Genomic DNA, 15,031 nt, shown 5'->3' with positions numbered 1-15,031 from the left:
ATATTAACAATAATATGAACTCATGTGAAGCAGTAGGTATACAAAAAGAAGTGAATGGTATGTATAACTGATTTGAAACAATTATTAGAGATATGTAATAAAGTATATTTATCTGTGATACAGATCTTAATACTGGAAATTTCTCATGGACGAATCAAACTACTAAGTTCCTTCTAGAAAAATATAATGAGAGCAAGAATAAATTTCGTGATCCTAAAATTAAGAAAAAAATGTTATGGACTGAAATAGTAGATGAATTTAAAATAAAAGGTTATAACGTTAACGAAAGTATCCTGGATCGCAAAATGAGAAATTTGAAACAATCATACAAAAGTATAAAAGACAACAACAAAAAAACTAGTACAGGTCGCGGTCGAATAACTTGGGATTGGTACGACACAATGGAAGATATATTCAAAGAAGATCGAACCATAAACGTAGGTGCTACGTTGTCGTCTATGATAAATAGCGACGAAGCGAATAATATTCAGGAAGATTCCACTTCAATTCCATCAACATCAGCTGAATATAGTGAACATCCCATCGACTCGGATACACGCTCGGAAATAACAGAAAACTTAGCAGAAAATATAAGTTCAGTAAGGTGTGTAAAAGGATTTATAAGAGGTAACGCATATATTTCTAATTGGTTAAAAATGTTTAATATCAAAGTATAACATTTCTAATATTCAAAAATAAAGAATTTTTTGTATCAATTATTTATACACTTAATTTTTATGATACTTACCTTGCAAAATTATCGAGTGAAATCCTTTTCTGTTATAATAATCGTTTGCATTCCCTATTGGTTGCTTACAGGGAATGTGGCAATCATCGATTGCACCAATTACCCCTGGAAATCCGTGCGATCGGTTTTCAAATATCTAAAATAATATATACACATATATATGTATGTATATTTTATATTTATATATATAATATTACATAATTATACATTTTATTAATTTCAATATGCATATAAAAGAATAATGAAATTAAGAACGAACCTCACAAGATAATTGACGTTCTGCTATAGTTGGCCATTTTACATATTGAGGCATTAATTGTGCTAATATATTTGTTATATTTTTAAAGATTTGATGCCCAGTACTTTTTGCAAGGCCAAATCTATCACCAGCAGCTAAGAAACTCTCTGGTTTTGCCAATATCCAAATGGTAAACATCAATTTCTTTGAGAAATCTACATTGACATTTTCCATATTGTTTGCAAGAGGAGCAACAACATTAAGCAATTCCTGTAATGTCATGTACAAAATATCAAATTGTTAGTTTATAATACAAAGATCTTTTAAAGATATATCATAAATATACTTTATGTATACATACCTCAAATGTACGTCGTGATATTCTAAAATGTTCCAGAAATTGTATATCGGTGTATTGAGGAATCGTTATCTCAAAATAATTTTCATTCCGAGGCCTTACATTTCGTTCTTCATTTTCAATATTTGGTATTGGATGATCTAAATCTTCTACCACATTATTTACTATATTATTTAGATCTTCATCCAACATGAATAATAGCATTGGATCCATTATTGTTTTTTTTAAATAACTTAAATTAAAGATATATAATAAATATATATATAATAGAACTATATATAATAACTGTATATTAAAGATATATAATTTACTACCGAGTGCTTTTTGATGATTTGATGACCACTATTTGTATGACAGATCACTTTTATTCAAAACTGTAGGTTATGACACATCATGCCACAAAACACGCTCACTTGCAACGTATATAGTTCAGAAAAAGTGCGTTCATCAGAAGTCGAACGCTGCTGGTAGCATAGCGTGAAGCGCTTTCTAAGCTGCTTTTTCTGCTGAACGCAGCCATTACTTCTTTTTTATTATATGTCTATATGTATTCAAGTATTATCTTCATTTTCATTCAAAATAAAATCCAATTTAATGTTATTATTTAATTAAAATATAAAAATACAGGAGCCGCAAAAAATTCCTATTTTTGTAGAATCACCCATATATGTATATACAGGGTGAGTCTGATAAAAAGTCCACCATGTTTTTCTCGAAAACGGTTAGAGATAGGGGAAGACATCCATTATCAAAATTGTAGGACAAGTAGGGGCACATATTTTGGTGACCTTGAATAATCTTGAATGTTGATTTTTCACACAAAAAATTAAAACAAAATTTTTTTTAATGGAAAGGAGTACTTTGTAGTCACTCTATCGATAGTACTCAATGAGCTTAATAACTTGTGTATCAGTGTATCTTTCGAAAATTCAACCGTTGTCAGGATATCAACTAAATAAATCAGAATGAAAATTTGGAATCAATTTTTTTTATAATTAATATTCACACTCATATTCACACACACAATGAAAAAAAAACAAGAAAAGAACACCTTCTGTTGCAGAAGAATATCTTTTTATTAAAAGTTTTCCTTCTGATAATGGAATAAAAGCATGACTTTGCTAAAGTTTTGGTACTGGCTTAACCGCAGAGAATCTTAGCATGAAAAGATTAAAAATATTGAAATTTTATAGAAAAGAAGTTAAATAAAATCAAAAATATCATTAATGCTTATCACACATGCCAAGTCCGAACAAGTCAACAACCAACCTTTAATCCGTTCAATTTTTATTAGAAATTACTTAGAAGACATTAAATTATATTTTTATAAAGACATTAAGTATATTTCTGTGTAATATATCTCACTCTTATAAATGTGCATCCGTATGGACACCTTGAGATCGCCGTATTAGTTTCGCCATTATGTATCACAATTTTTAGCACACGGCATTCGAAAGAGTATATTTTTAAGTAAATTTTGCACCCCTGAAAAAGTTTTTTAGTTGCAATCTGTTGATGATTTGGGATGCAGAGAATTAGGCCACTTATAGAAGTATCAACATGAATATTTATTATTAATATGACCTATGAAAACTACAAAGGTATTGCACGAGACTTGACTCGACTAGACAAAAACGCGCGAACAACAGTACGGTACATGCGCGACAAGACAATTTATGCAGTGTTGTTAACTCAAGGAAAATAAGAATTACTACAATGGTACCAACTTAAAGTAAACTAACAGTAATCATTCAAGATAAAGTAACCAGAAGTTTCAAACTAAATTATAAAATGTTGACAGATTTATTTCAACACTCGCCCTTAAACTTCAAATTTTAGAGTAATATGTATTAGATAATATAGGATTATATGTATCCATAGTCAGTGTTCAATCATGCCCAACTTGTCACGCAGCCGCTGAAACTGCATGCGTGGAATTGGTTTTGTTAAAACATCAGCGACTTGATTTTCACTTGGAACGTGTTCAATTCTCAATTCTCCGTTCTGAATTCGTTCACGCACAAAGTGAGTGCGTACGTCAATATGTTTAGATCGCTTATGAAAACTTGGATTTTTAGCGAGCTTTATGGCACTCGCATTGTCCACCAAAAGTAGAGGTACGGTTTTTAATGGTGCAATTTCTTGGAACAAACGATTTAGCCACACAGCATCCTTCGCCGTTTCGCTAGCCGCCACGTACTCCGCTTTCGTAGTTGACAGGGAAACACAGTGCTGTCGTTTACTCGCCCAGACGATGGCTCCTCCGCTGAACTTGAAGACTACTGACTGAACGTCGGGTAGCCTGGTCGCTTGCATAATCTGCGGCGCTGTAAGATTCCAGCTCTCCGGTTATATTAGCAGCAGTATATTTGATGGCCATTGTGGTTGTGCCCTTGAGATATTTTAAAATCCGCTTTACCATTGACCAATGTCGTTCTTCAGGTTTCTCAAGAAATTGAGATACGTAGCTCACCGCAAAAGTGATGTCAGGACGTGTAGCTACTGCCAGATGCATTAAGCATCCCACAGCCTCTCGATATGGAACATCTGCTATATTGGCATCTGCTTCTTCCCCTGTCAATTGGCACTTCTCGATTGGAGTTGAAACTGAATTTGCGTGCTCCATGTTGAATCGTCGAAGAATATCCTCGGTATATCTCTTCTGGCTGATGACAATTGACCCATCATCGATACGATCGATTAGTATGTTTAGAAAGCATCCAACTGGCTCAGCTGTTATTTTGAATTCTTCTTTTAACCTGCTTAAGAATTCCTTGATACGCATTTTCTTCGTTGCAGCCACTAACCCGTCATCGACATATAATGTTACGATCAACTTGTCGTTCTCAGTAATACGATAAAACAAACACGGATCTGCTGTACTTTCTTGCAATCCGAAGGAGATTAAAACATCTTTAAAACGTTTATTCCAGCATCTTGGGGATTGTTTTAATCCATATAGGCTCTTTCGTAATTTGCATACACGCTGGCTGCTATCTTCATAAGCTTCGGGCTGTTGCATATAGATTTCTTCTTCAATTATTCCGTTTAAAAAGGCCGTTTTGACATCAAATTGAGCCAGCTCTAATTTTTCGTTTGCCGCAACACTGAGTACTGTCCGAATCGTGTCCAATCTTGCAACAGAGTTGAAAGTCTCGTTATAATCGACTCCTTCTCGTTGACTAAATCCTCGGACGATCAAACGTGCTTTGTGTCGAGTGATTTCACCATCAGCATTTCGTTTTAAATGATAAATCCAACGGTTTGATATAGCCTTACGACCTGCTGGTAACTTGACTAAATCCCACGTAAAGTTTTCTTCAAGTGAAGCCATTTCTTCTTCCATTGCTGTACTCCAATGCACTTTTTCAGCTGACATCATTGCCTCGGTGTAATTCTTCGGTTCATTTACTTCTGCGACCATTATTTCAATCAGATGCTTAGGTGCTTTTAGGTTTTCTCTACCTCGCAGTTGCCGTCCGGTTGTAGATAATGGAGTTTCTAGCACTTGCGATAGATCAATTTTTGATTTTTCTTCAGGATCAGCTAGTTGTTCAGGCGATGAGGCAGTTGATTGATTACCTGGATCAAGTACATTCTTCTGTTCTTGAGTTGGTGTTTCATTATTCATTTCAATGGGAAATAGAGTCAGTAATCTTCCAGTGTTTTCCTTTCCTAACTCAACGTCTTTGCTCCGAATTACGCAGTTTTCTGACCAGACGCGGAAGCCGTCCATGTTATCCGAATATCCAACGAATACGCCACGTTTTGCTTTCACGTCCCATTTCTTGCGTCTTTCTTTTGGTACATGCACATAACACTCAGTGCCAAAAACATGAAATTTTTCCAGACGTGTGCTTTTTCCAGTAAACAACTCAACGGGTGTTTTTCCATCGACGCTACTTGGTCCGGTATGATTTAAAATATAAACTGCAGCATTTACTGCCTCGGCCCACAGATGTTTTGGTAGGTTTTTCGCTAGAAGCATCGTCCGAGCAAGATCCACCACGGTTCTGTTAGTTCGTTCGGCGCAGCCATTTTGTTGTGGCGTGTACGGATTTGTGATTGCCAAAGTTACTCCATTTGACGTCATGAGTTTTCGCACTTCTCTATTGTCAAACTCCGTACCGCCGTCACATTGAAAGATCTTCATCGGTCGCCCACGTTGATTCTTGATAACTTGCAGCATTTCAGCAATCTTTTCCGCGGTCTCTGATTTCTCTTTCAGAAAATAAATTATGCGTATTCTTGAAAAATCGCATGTAAAGCATAAAAAATACTTTGATCTTCCTAATGACGCACACTCCATTGGGCCGCACAAGTCTGCATGTATAATTTCGCCGGGTTCTGTAGCATGCTGTTGTCGTTCAAGAAAGCTACTACGATGTTGTTACCCTCCATGCAAGCTCCACAGAATTGATCATCTTCTATGAACTCGATTCCACGTTCCTTGAGCAACTTCTTCACATGACGTTTATTTTGGTGTCCTAGTTTTTCATGCCAAATATGTAACGTGTCACGTGATGCAATATTTACTTCGCTTACACACGACGTTTCCGGCTGCTTTACTCGAATTACCATTTTAAACAGCTGACCTGCTCGAACACCACGTGCCTTTACAACGCCGTTCTTCACAAATTCGCATCCATTCTTGGACGAGTTGAAGGACATTCCTTTGTCCAACACTGAAGTAACTGATAGCAAATTTCTGCGTGCGGTTGGTACATACAAGACGTTTTCCATGTGATATGACATCCATTTTCCATCAACGAGAGCTTCAAATTTAATTACTCCTTTGCCGAAAGCATCCATCGTTGATTTGTCTCCGATATATATTTTAACAGGAGTCGCGAATCGTTCAAATGATGAAAACCATTCACCGTGATGTGTCACGTGATCCGTCGCACCAGTATCCGCAATCCATAAGTCGTCGTTTTCTGCACTTAAAGTTTCACAGATAAATGCCTCGTCCTTTGACCATTTTTTGACGTACCTGTGCTGTTTTGCTTTTCTTTCTTACAATTACGACGAATATGTCCGATGCCACCACATTGATAACATCTGAAATTCGATGGCTTATCCTTGTTATTTCTGCCCGTTGATTCGACTGATTTCTTTGATCGGTTAATTTTATTATTGTTGGTGTGACTGCGATCTTTCTTACCTTGGATTTTTGCTTTGCTTGCTACTAGTGCTACTAATTCTTTCTGTTTTTCAGCTCGTTGATGTCGACGCTTTCCTTCAGAGGTTAATACTCCTACCAAGTTGGTGATCGTTTGTTGATTTTCAGCTCTTGCCCACCACGCCTGTCGAAGGCTTTCATAGTCATCCGGGAGCGAGTCCAGTAATTTAACCATGAGCGATGACTCATCTGGCTTCACATTCATCTGCTGCATGCGTAGGATCAAACCTTCAAATTTAGCGATGTGCGTCACCATTTCGTCGGCTGGATTTTTATTAAAGCTGAAAAATTCTGCTTGGACAGTGTGTACAGCTTGTTTAGTCTGTTGTTCAAAAACTGAATGTAACTTAAGCCACATCTCTCTCGCTGACTCACATGTTACCAGCAAAGCCATTACCTTGGACTCCAGGGTCTTGACGATGATTTGACTTGCTGCTCGATCCGCCTTATCCCATGCTTTCAATTCTACCTGATATGCAGCTTCGTTACCAGCTGCATTAGCTGGCGTCGGTTTCTCAATTTCGCCGTTGCAAACTTCGTACGCTCCCTCGGTTCCACGCAGTAAATTTTTCATCGCGAACTTCCAGATATTCCAGTTCTCAGTACCTCGTAGTTTTTCAATTCCGTGGACTTCCATGTTCCGTGTCACGATGATATTTGAACAAGAGAAAAAGATTACTACCCATATAGCACCGCAAGATTGCAACAACATTGCAGCAACATTTTTCTGCAAGATTGCAACATTGTAGAAACATTACAAAATGTTGCTGCAACGTTGTTGTGATATTGCAGCAATAGTAAAATGTCCGCTTACAGAAATATTGCAAAATAATATTGCAGCAATATAGCAATATAATATATATATACAATAATACTTTATATATAATTATCGACGTAACATCCTTAAATATGAAAAAAATAATAAGAAATTAGGTTTATAAGAGCCAAGTGCAGGATCTAGTGTGTGCAGATTTTCTGTAGTATAATAATAACGAAACTATAAAATGCAAATTTTTCGATGTACATTCGACTCTCTTCAGTGACAGAGAGAATTCAATGAATAGAGTCGAATGTGAATCGAAAAGTTTACATTTTATAATTTTGTTATTATAATACAAAAAATCTGCACACTATAGATCCTGCATCTGACTCTATAGGCATAATTTTTTAATTGAATGCCATTATATATATAGTCCAGACATTTATTTATTCTTAATTTCATGTAAAATTAAACCATACTAAAACTTATGAATTTATTATTGAAATTTTAAAATCATATAATTTTATCATTTCGGCTATATGTATATATACCAATCTATAAACTGTCGTATAAATGCTATCTTAAAAATGTGGAATGGTATTTTAATAATAAATAATTTAATTTAATACATATGTATATTTATTTATTTATATTTAATAATACGCAACTGTAAGTGTACGTAAATGAAATAAATAATTATTATTAAACAATTAAACAAATATATATTTAAACAAACATAATGTTTTACTTGAAAGACATGAGAAGTATACTAAATAATACATTTAAAATATACGATAAGTAACACATTAAATAAAATGAAAAAATAATTCAATTATAATTAATTTTTATAAATAATTAAATTATATATATGAGAAAAAAATATAATATGCGCCCAATACACGCATAATCACATATTAGATTATTAGATATAATAAACTATATGTATAAAACAAAAACAAAGTATTTTCTTTGGTTAAATGACTATAAAATAATATACGATTAAAGTAATATATGTATGAAACAAGAATCGGGCACCGTGGAATGCGATTTACCAGAATTGAGGCAATGATATGATTGATGATATTCATTACACATGTTTAATTTTTATTTATCTGAATCCTTTTCTTCATTCTTTTGTCTTAGTATTCGTACGGGGGCTTGCGCAAGCCACTTGGATGCATATTCTGCAAATTCGGTTTCTCTTATTTCTTTATATAACATACGAACAGCTTCTGAAATATATACAAATAATATTTAATATATATTTTAAATATTAGTCAAAGTATATATATTTCCAAATAAAATAACACTTAAATTCGTAATTAAAATAATACATAAACTTGTAAACACTACATGTAGAGAATCAATTGTTAAAGTGAGTAAAGTACTGCTCTTATATCCCATTTATTTCTTAAATATAAAGTGAGCAAAGTTGTAAAAAATTTCGAAGAAAACATCAAGTTAAATATGAGATATGACAATACATATTATGATATTTAAATGTTTTTCAATTATTTCAAAGTATAAAAAAATACAGATAACAGAAAAATCATTCTAATGCTTCAAAAATATAGCCATCTTATATGTTTCTCTCAAAATCTCAAAAGTTTAATTTTAATAACTTCTTAAGACTTACTGTTTACGAATTATCGATATGTATATTATTTTATTTAGGATATTTTGTATGTGTTTTGTATAAAATATTTTACTTAATGAATTAATTAAAATTAATAAAATTAAAAAATACTTACGTATAATTACTTTTGAAAGTCCTAAATCTTTGAAACATTGTTTATTTCTCTTTCCAGTCCAACTGAAATGTGTAGCTAAATTATCGGTTATTGCCTTTTTAAATATGTTTCGTATCATATTATGAGCACTATTTCCACCAACAAGTTGAAAGATATTAAGCTGAAACAAATTGCCAACTTGAATAAATACTATTTAAAGAGAAATATTCCAAAATTTAAAAACTTATATATGTCATACTACATCTTCCTTGAATCTCATATCTTGCAATTGTTCTTCAAACAATGTTAATTCTGGTAATGTACATATCGGAAATTGTATGTTGTTTTCTTGTATAATGCAAGATTGCTTCCCATATTGTATTTTCTCTTGCAGTATTTCAAATTTATTTTCAATGGTATCCAATTTGTATAATACTCTGTTTAACTTTCCTAATATTAGTTTCTTAAATTCTGAAATAAATTAATATTATTTAGTTAATAGTTAGAAACATCACTACTGCATTTACTATTATACATATATCATGCAACAAATATATTGTATATTTTTTTAGTATGTGAAATATGTAAAAAATTGTAAATATTTTTTTTAAAACGTACCATGAGTATATACATTTTCATTTTCTGTATGTAAAGCAGAATTTTTTTACAAATGGAGTACTATCTTTAATAATTTCGTTAGCACTAATATCTGAAAAGTTATTAAAATGTATTAGTATTTTTTACAAACATCGTATAGTTAATAAATTGTGACTATAATTATTACCGTTCCTGTTTACTCCATTAAATAATGTGTTTTCACATAATATATTTCTTGTAAGCTGTCTAGATGTACCCTGTCTTGATGTATCCAACTCTTTGTCAGATGACACAAAATTTTGTTTCTGTGGAAGAGCAGGCAGAATGTTTTCCCGTGTAATAGTATTTTCTTTATATGAATATAAATCTTCTTCAGAAGACGAAGATATATGTTTTCTGGCTTTTAAACGTCTTCTTTTCTTTTCTTTTTCTTTTAATTCGTTTGACGATATATTTGATTTAATATTTGATGTATCTTCTGCTAAAGTTAATTTTTGCCATCTTCATAAGTATCTAAATAATTTAAAGAATAAAAAGTCTTAAAAAAGATAAAAATTACTAATAATGTATATAAATATATACAAATTTAAAATAATATATACAATAAAATAATATATATATATATATACAAATTTTATATTATTTACTTACTTGCAATGCCAAAAACTTTCTTTACTGATAATACTTCCCAATCGGACTTTTCTCTTGGCATCTCTCTCGTTATTATTGCCTTATTAATACGAAATTTTGTCTTGAAGTGACTAGGCCAAATACTTGATAATGTATCTGCATTCAACCATGCAGCAGGTATTAACTGCAGACCATCAGTGAATTCCACAATAATATATTTCTCGTTATCCATTTTTCTGTCGCACAATGTACGAGGTCATATAGAATTTATGTACATATTATATCTTTTTATAGAAATATGTATATTATATACAAAGTATTTTAAAAGTCTGGAAATGGTCGAATATCTCATAGATAATGCATTTTAGAAAAAAATGTTTCAAATAAAAATTGTAGGGTTTAAAAATATCTATCTATTTACAGATCTTATCATTTTGACCTTGGCAACGCCACTTAAGATCAAAGTGATAAGATCTGTAAATACATAGATCTTTAAACCTTATAATTTTCGGACCAATATTTTTCTCGCCTATTCTCCCGTTGTAAGTTCGAGGATTGTCAATTGATGGAACTTAGTAATCTCAAACCAAGAGATACAGTTCTGGAAAATTAGAATTAATTTTCGTGCTTGGCTCTATTGGCCGGATTTAAAAATCACATTTATTTATTATATACTGAGAGCCGATAAAAATATTTCTTAATTTATATATTTGCGTCTGGGCCTAATTCATGGCGCTATTTACTAACATCCATTATAAGGCAAATGAAAAATATAGGATCGAAGGGGTCTGAATAGCTTAGTGGTAAGAGCAGTCGCCCGGCAAGCGAAAGACGCGGGTTCAATTCCCGCTTCAGCGACTTTTCGGACCAATATTTTTTTCCCCTTATCATTTTTATTTGAAATATTTTTTTCTAAAATGCATTGTTTATAAGATTCGATCGTTTCCAGATTTTTAAAATACTCTGTATAACGCACAAAATTATATTTCATTATTAAGAGGAAAAATAGCAAAAGTATTTGTATCGTTTCCATATGGAATTTTCCATGCCTTACATAGAACATCTGTGAATGGCCAAGAATAAAAGTTATTATCACATACTGTCATCACTTTAATATTAAAATCACTGGATTGACATGGTAGTTTATATAAATCTTTTACCGATGTGAACCTGGCGCCCAACTTAATAAAAAATAAAAATAAATAATACAGTTCGTTTGTACCTCGTTTGTACCGTTTGATTTTTCGTTTGTACCTCAAAGGGTTAAAAAATACCAGGGGGTGAAAAAATCGCCAGCGCCCAACTTTAAGATATTTTAATTTCATTAGAGCCATTCGAAAGAGAATCGTTTGTACCCGTTTGTACCTCCTTTAAAATCGTTTGTACCTCAAAGGAACCGGAAGTACAGGCTTTTCAAAATTCGACCAAGAGGTAGTTTCGTCATTTTTTGAGATTTCGAAAAACGGCCAACGCCACTCGAAAGAGAATCGTTTGTACCCGTTTGTACCTCCATTCAAATCGTTTGTACCTCAAAGAAACCGGAAGTACAGACTTTTCAAAATTTGATCAAGAGGTGCTTTTGCTATTTTTTGAGATTTCGAAAAACGGCCGACGCCACTCGAAGGAGAATCGTTTGTACCCGTTTGTACCTCCATTCAAATCGTTTGTACCTCAAAGGGACCGGAAGTACAGACTTTTTAAAATTCGACCAAGAGGTAGTTTTGTCATTTTTTCAGATTTCGAAAAACGGCCGACGCCACTCGAAAGAGAATCATTTGTACCCGTTTGTATTTCCATTCAAATCGTTTGTACCTCAAAGGGACCGGAAGTACAGGCTTTTCAAAATTCGACCAAGTGGTAGTTTTGTCATTTTTTGAGATTTCGAAAAACGGCCAACGCCACTCGAAAGAGAATCGTTTGTATCTCAAAGGGACCGGAAGTACAGACTTTTTAAAATTCGATCAAGAGGTAGTTTTGTCATTTTTTGAGATTTCGAAAAACGGCCGACGCCACTCGAAAGAGAATCGTTTGTACCCGTTTGTGCCTCCATTCAAATCGTTTGTACCTCAAAGGGATCGGAAGTACAGGCTTTTCAAAATTCGACCAAGTGGTAGTTTTGTCATTTTTTGAGATTTCGAAAAACGGCCAACGCCACTCGAAAGAGAATCGTTTGTACCCGTTTATACCTCCATTCAAATCGTTTGTACCTCAAAGGGACCGGAAGTACAGACTTTTTAAAATTCGATCAAGAGGTAGTTTTGTCATTTTTTGAGATTTCGAAAAACGGCCGACGCCACTCGAAGGAGAATCGTTTGTACCCGTTTGTACCTCCATTCAAATCGTTTGTACCTCAAAGGGACCGGAAGTACATACTTTTCAAAATTCGACCAAGAGGTACTTTTGCTATTTTTTGAGATTACGAAAAACGGCCGACGCCACTCGAAAGAGAATCGTTTGTACCCGTTTGTACCTCCATTCAAATCGTTTGTACCTCAAAGGGACCGGAAGCACAGGTTTTCAGTTTATTTTAATTAGTTTCTTCTGAAAATAATTCTTAACAAATAAGCGAATTTGGCTTTCTTATTATACTTTAAAGTGAGCCATGAGAGTTGATTAAAGTCGTTTGGTTAAATTCATAAAATTTAATTATTCTAATATTATTGGTATTAAATAGTAGAGCATATACTTTTTAAAAATAAATGTAATAGTAACGTATCAACATTATACGAGTGCAGTTCGATAAGTCAGTGACTTTTACAAGATATGGCACTCAAATCGCAATCTAATTTTATTTCTGATATTTACCATCTTATTTAAGTATACACACCAAGTTTCAAGTAGATCTGTCAAATAGAAATTTTTTGACAGCGTTCTAAAGCGGATAAGTTTGTGTTTTTTGCTAAAATGGAAAAAAGTGAATTTCGTGTGCTAATAAAACATTACTTTTTGCGTGGAAAAACCATTAAGGAAACTGAAGAAAAGCTAAAAAAGTATTATGGGGACTCTGCTCCGTCGCATGGAATGGTTCACAAGTGGTTCACTGAATTTCGTTGTGCTCGTACAAGCACGAATGATGCTGAGCGCCCGGGACGTCCGAATGAGGTCACAACTGAAGAAACAGTCAATAAAATCCATGATATTGTATTGAACGACCGTCGAGTGAAGATACGCGAGATAGCCAAGATGATAAACATCTCAAACGAACGTGTTTTTAATATCTTGCATAAACATTTGGGCATGAAGAAGCTGTCGGCCAGATGGGTGCCGCGCTTGCTCACAATCGACCAAAAACCACAACGAAATTCAGTGAACCACTTGTGAACCATTCCATGCGACGGAGCAGAGTCCCCATAATACTTTTTTAGCTTTTCTTCAGTTTCCTTAATGATTTTTCCACGCAAAAAGTAATGTTTTATTAGCACACGAAATTCACTTTTTTCCATTTTAGCAAAAAACACAAACTTATCCGCTTTAGAACGCTGTCAAAAAATTTCTATTTGACAGATCTACTTGAAACTTGGTGTGTATACTTAAATAAGATGGTAAATATCAGAAATAAAATTAGATTTCGATTTGAGTGCCATATCTTGTAAAAGTCACTGACTTATCGAACTGCCCTCGTAGTTGCTAATAATTATTAAATAACTTTGTAAAATGATAGTAAATGGAAAATAGTTTAATTTGTGGTTTTATATATATAAGGGGAGATAATTTTTTTTTCTGTAAAAGTGTTCTTTTTGATGTTAATATTGATGTTTTGTTTTTGTTTATGTCATCGTATATTTCCCAATTTCCTGATATTCGACGACAATGTGCAACATAATGTCCTATTTCATGTTTGTTATTACCACCAATATATTCTATTACTGCGATTAATTTATATGTGTAATTAGAAAATTTAATATCTACTAGTAACTCGGAAAGTGTAAACATACCGGACCAATCAGGGTATCCGAGCCTTTCGGCAAGCTCAGTCCATTGTAAGCATTCGACATCAATAAAAAGTTGCATCCCTGTCGTAATGTTTATAATTAAGTTGTCATTAAAGCATCGTCTGCATGTTTTATTTATGAACTTAATTTTTTCATCGAGAGCTTTTTCCAAACCACGCATACCATATTTATACATTGGTTTGGTATTTATTTCAATAATTGTGATGTTTTCCTTATTCGTCCACTCACAAGTTGAACAGTTTTGCAACATTTCATAAGATAATACATTTTCTATGAAAAGTTTTTCCACTAATTTACTTACGTTATAAGCGCACTCAATCGTCCCACTTGTTGGCTGGAAAATGTTATTTAAAATTCGTACACTCTCTTTGTAAACTCTTTGTAAAGTACTAAATGTAGATACTATTTCTATAAATTTTAATATGTCATTATTGTGTTTATCAACGTAATCATAATAGGAGGTCCAATCACGGTAAACTATTAATAAAGATTGCACTATACTATCGAATGCACATGTATTTTTCACCATTACATATTGTCCTGAAATATTTTGAGGGCGTAAATTATTACCGTTTTGTAAAAATGGAATTTTTGATGTAACATTAGACTTTTTATGGATACTTTGCATATCAGGGCATACTCTTAAATATTTGCCACGCTTAAGTTGTTTAATTTTTTTACCTCTCCAAGTTTCTGTTTGATTTAAAATATTTGTTACGGTTTGTTCTGTAATTTTTGTATGTTCTTCAGATTCATTATGCGTGGGTGGTGGAGTTTGCGATATTTGAGGACAATCCGAACTATCGTTCTTAAGTAAGCATTTGTCGTTATCTTC

The 15,031-nt window shown here is 33.2% G+C and overlaps 1 protein-coding gene across 1 annotated transcript; it reads right to left on the bottom strand.

The window, feature by feature from the left end:
• Window positions 1-487: 487 nt before the first annotated feature.
• On the bottom strand, window positions 488-1,557 carry LOC145936529 (uncharacterized). The gene is made up of 4 exons (XM_083038772.1): window positions 1,348-1,557; window positions 1,008-1,256; window positions 749-884; window positions 488-642 (listed from the first exon to the last, which is right to left on the bottom strand). The coding sequence occupies exons 1-4, from the start codon at window positions 1,555-1,557 to the stop codon at window positions 488-490; spliced, it is 750 nt and encodes a 249-aa protein (XP_082894898.1).
• Between the last annotated feature and the right edge of the window lie 13,474 nt (window positions 1,558-15,031).

The sequence above is a fragment of the Prenolepis imparis genome, unplaced genomic scaffold (assembly GCF_030444845.1).
Source record: "Prenolepis imparis isolate NDT839.2.m4 unplaced genomic scaffold, iyPreImpa1.0 SCAF_5, whole genome shotgun sequence".
Classification (NCBI taxonomy): domain Eukaryota; kingdom Metazoa; phylum Arthropoda; class Insecta; order Hymenoptera; family Formicidae; genus Prenolepis; species Prenolepis imparis.
This window is presented reverse-complemented; position numbering and strand designations above follow the sequence as displayed.

Bases quoted from the DNA above. Each gene is read 5' to 3' on its own strand.
- LOC145936529 (XM_083038772.1), bottom strand. From the start codon at position 1,557: ATGGATCCAATGCTATTATTCATGTTGGATGAAGATCTAAATAATATA. The intron at 1,257-1,347 runs GTATGTATACAT...ATGACATTACAG, and splicing joins TATCACGACGTACATTTGAG to GAATTGCTTAATGTTGTTGC. The intron at 885-1,007 runs GTTCGTTCTTAA...ATATTATTTTAG, and splicing joins AACGTCAATTATCTTGTGAG to ATATTTGAAAACCGATCGCA.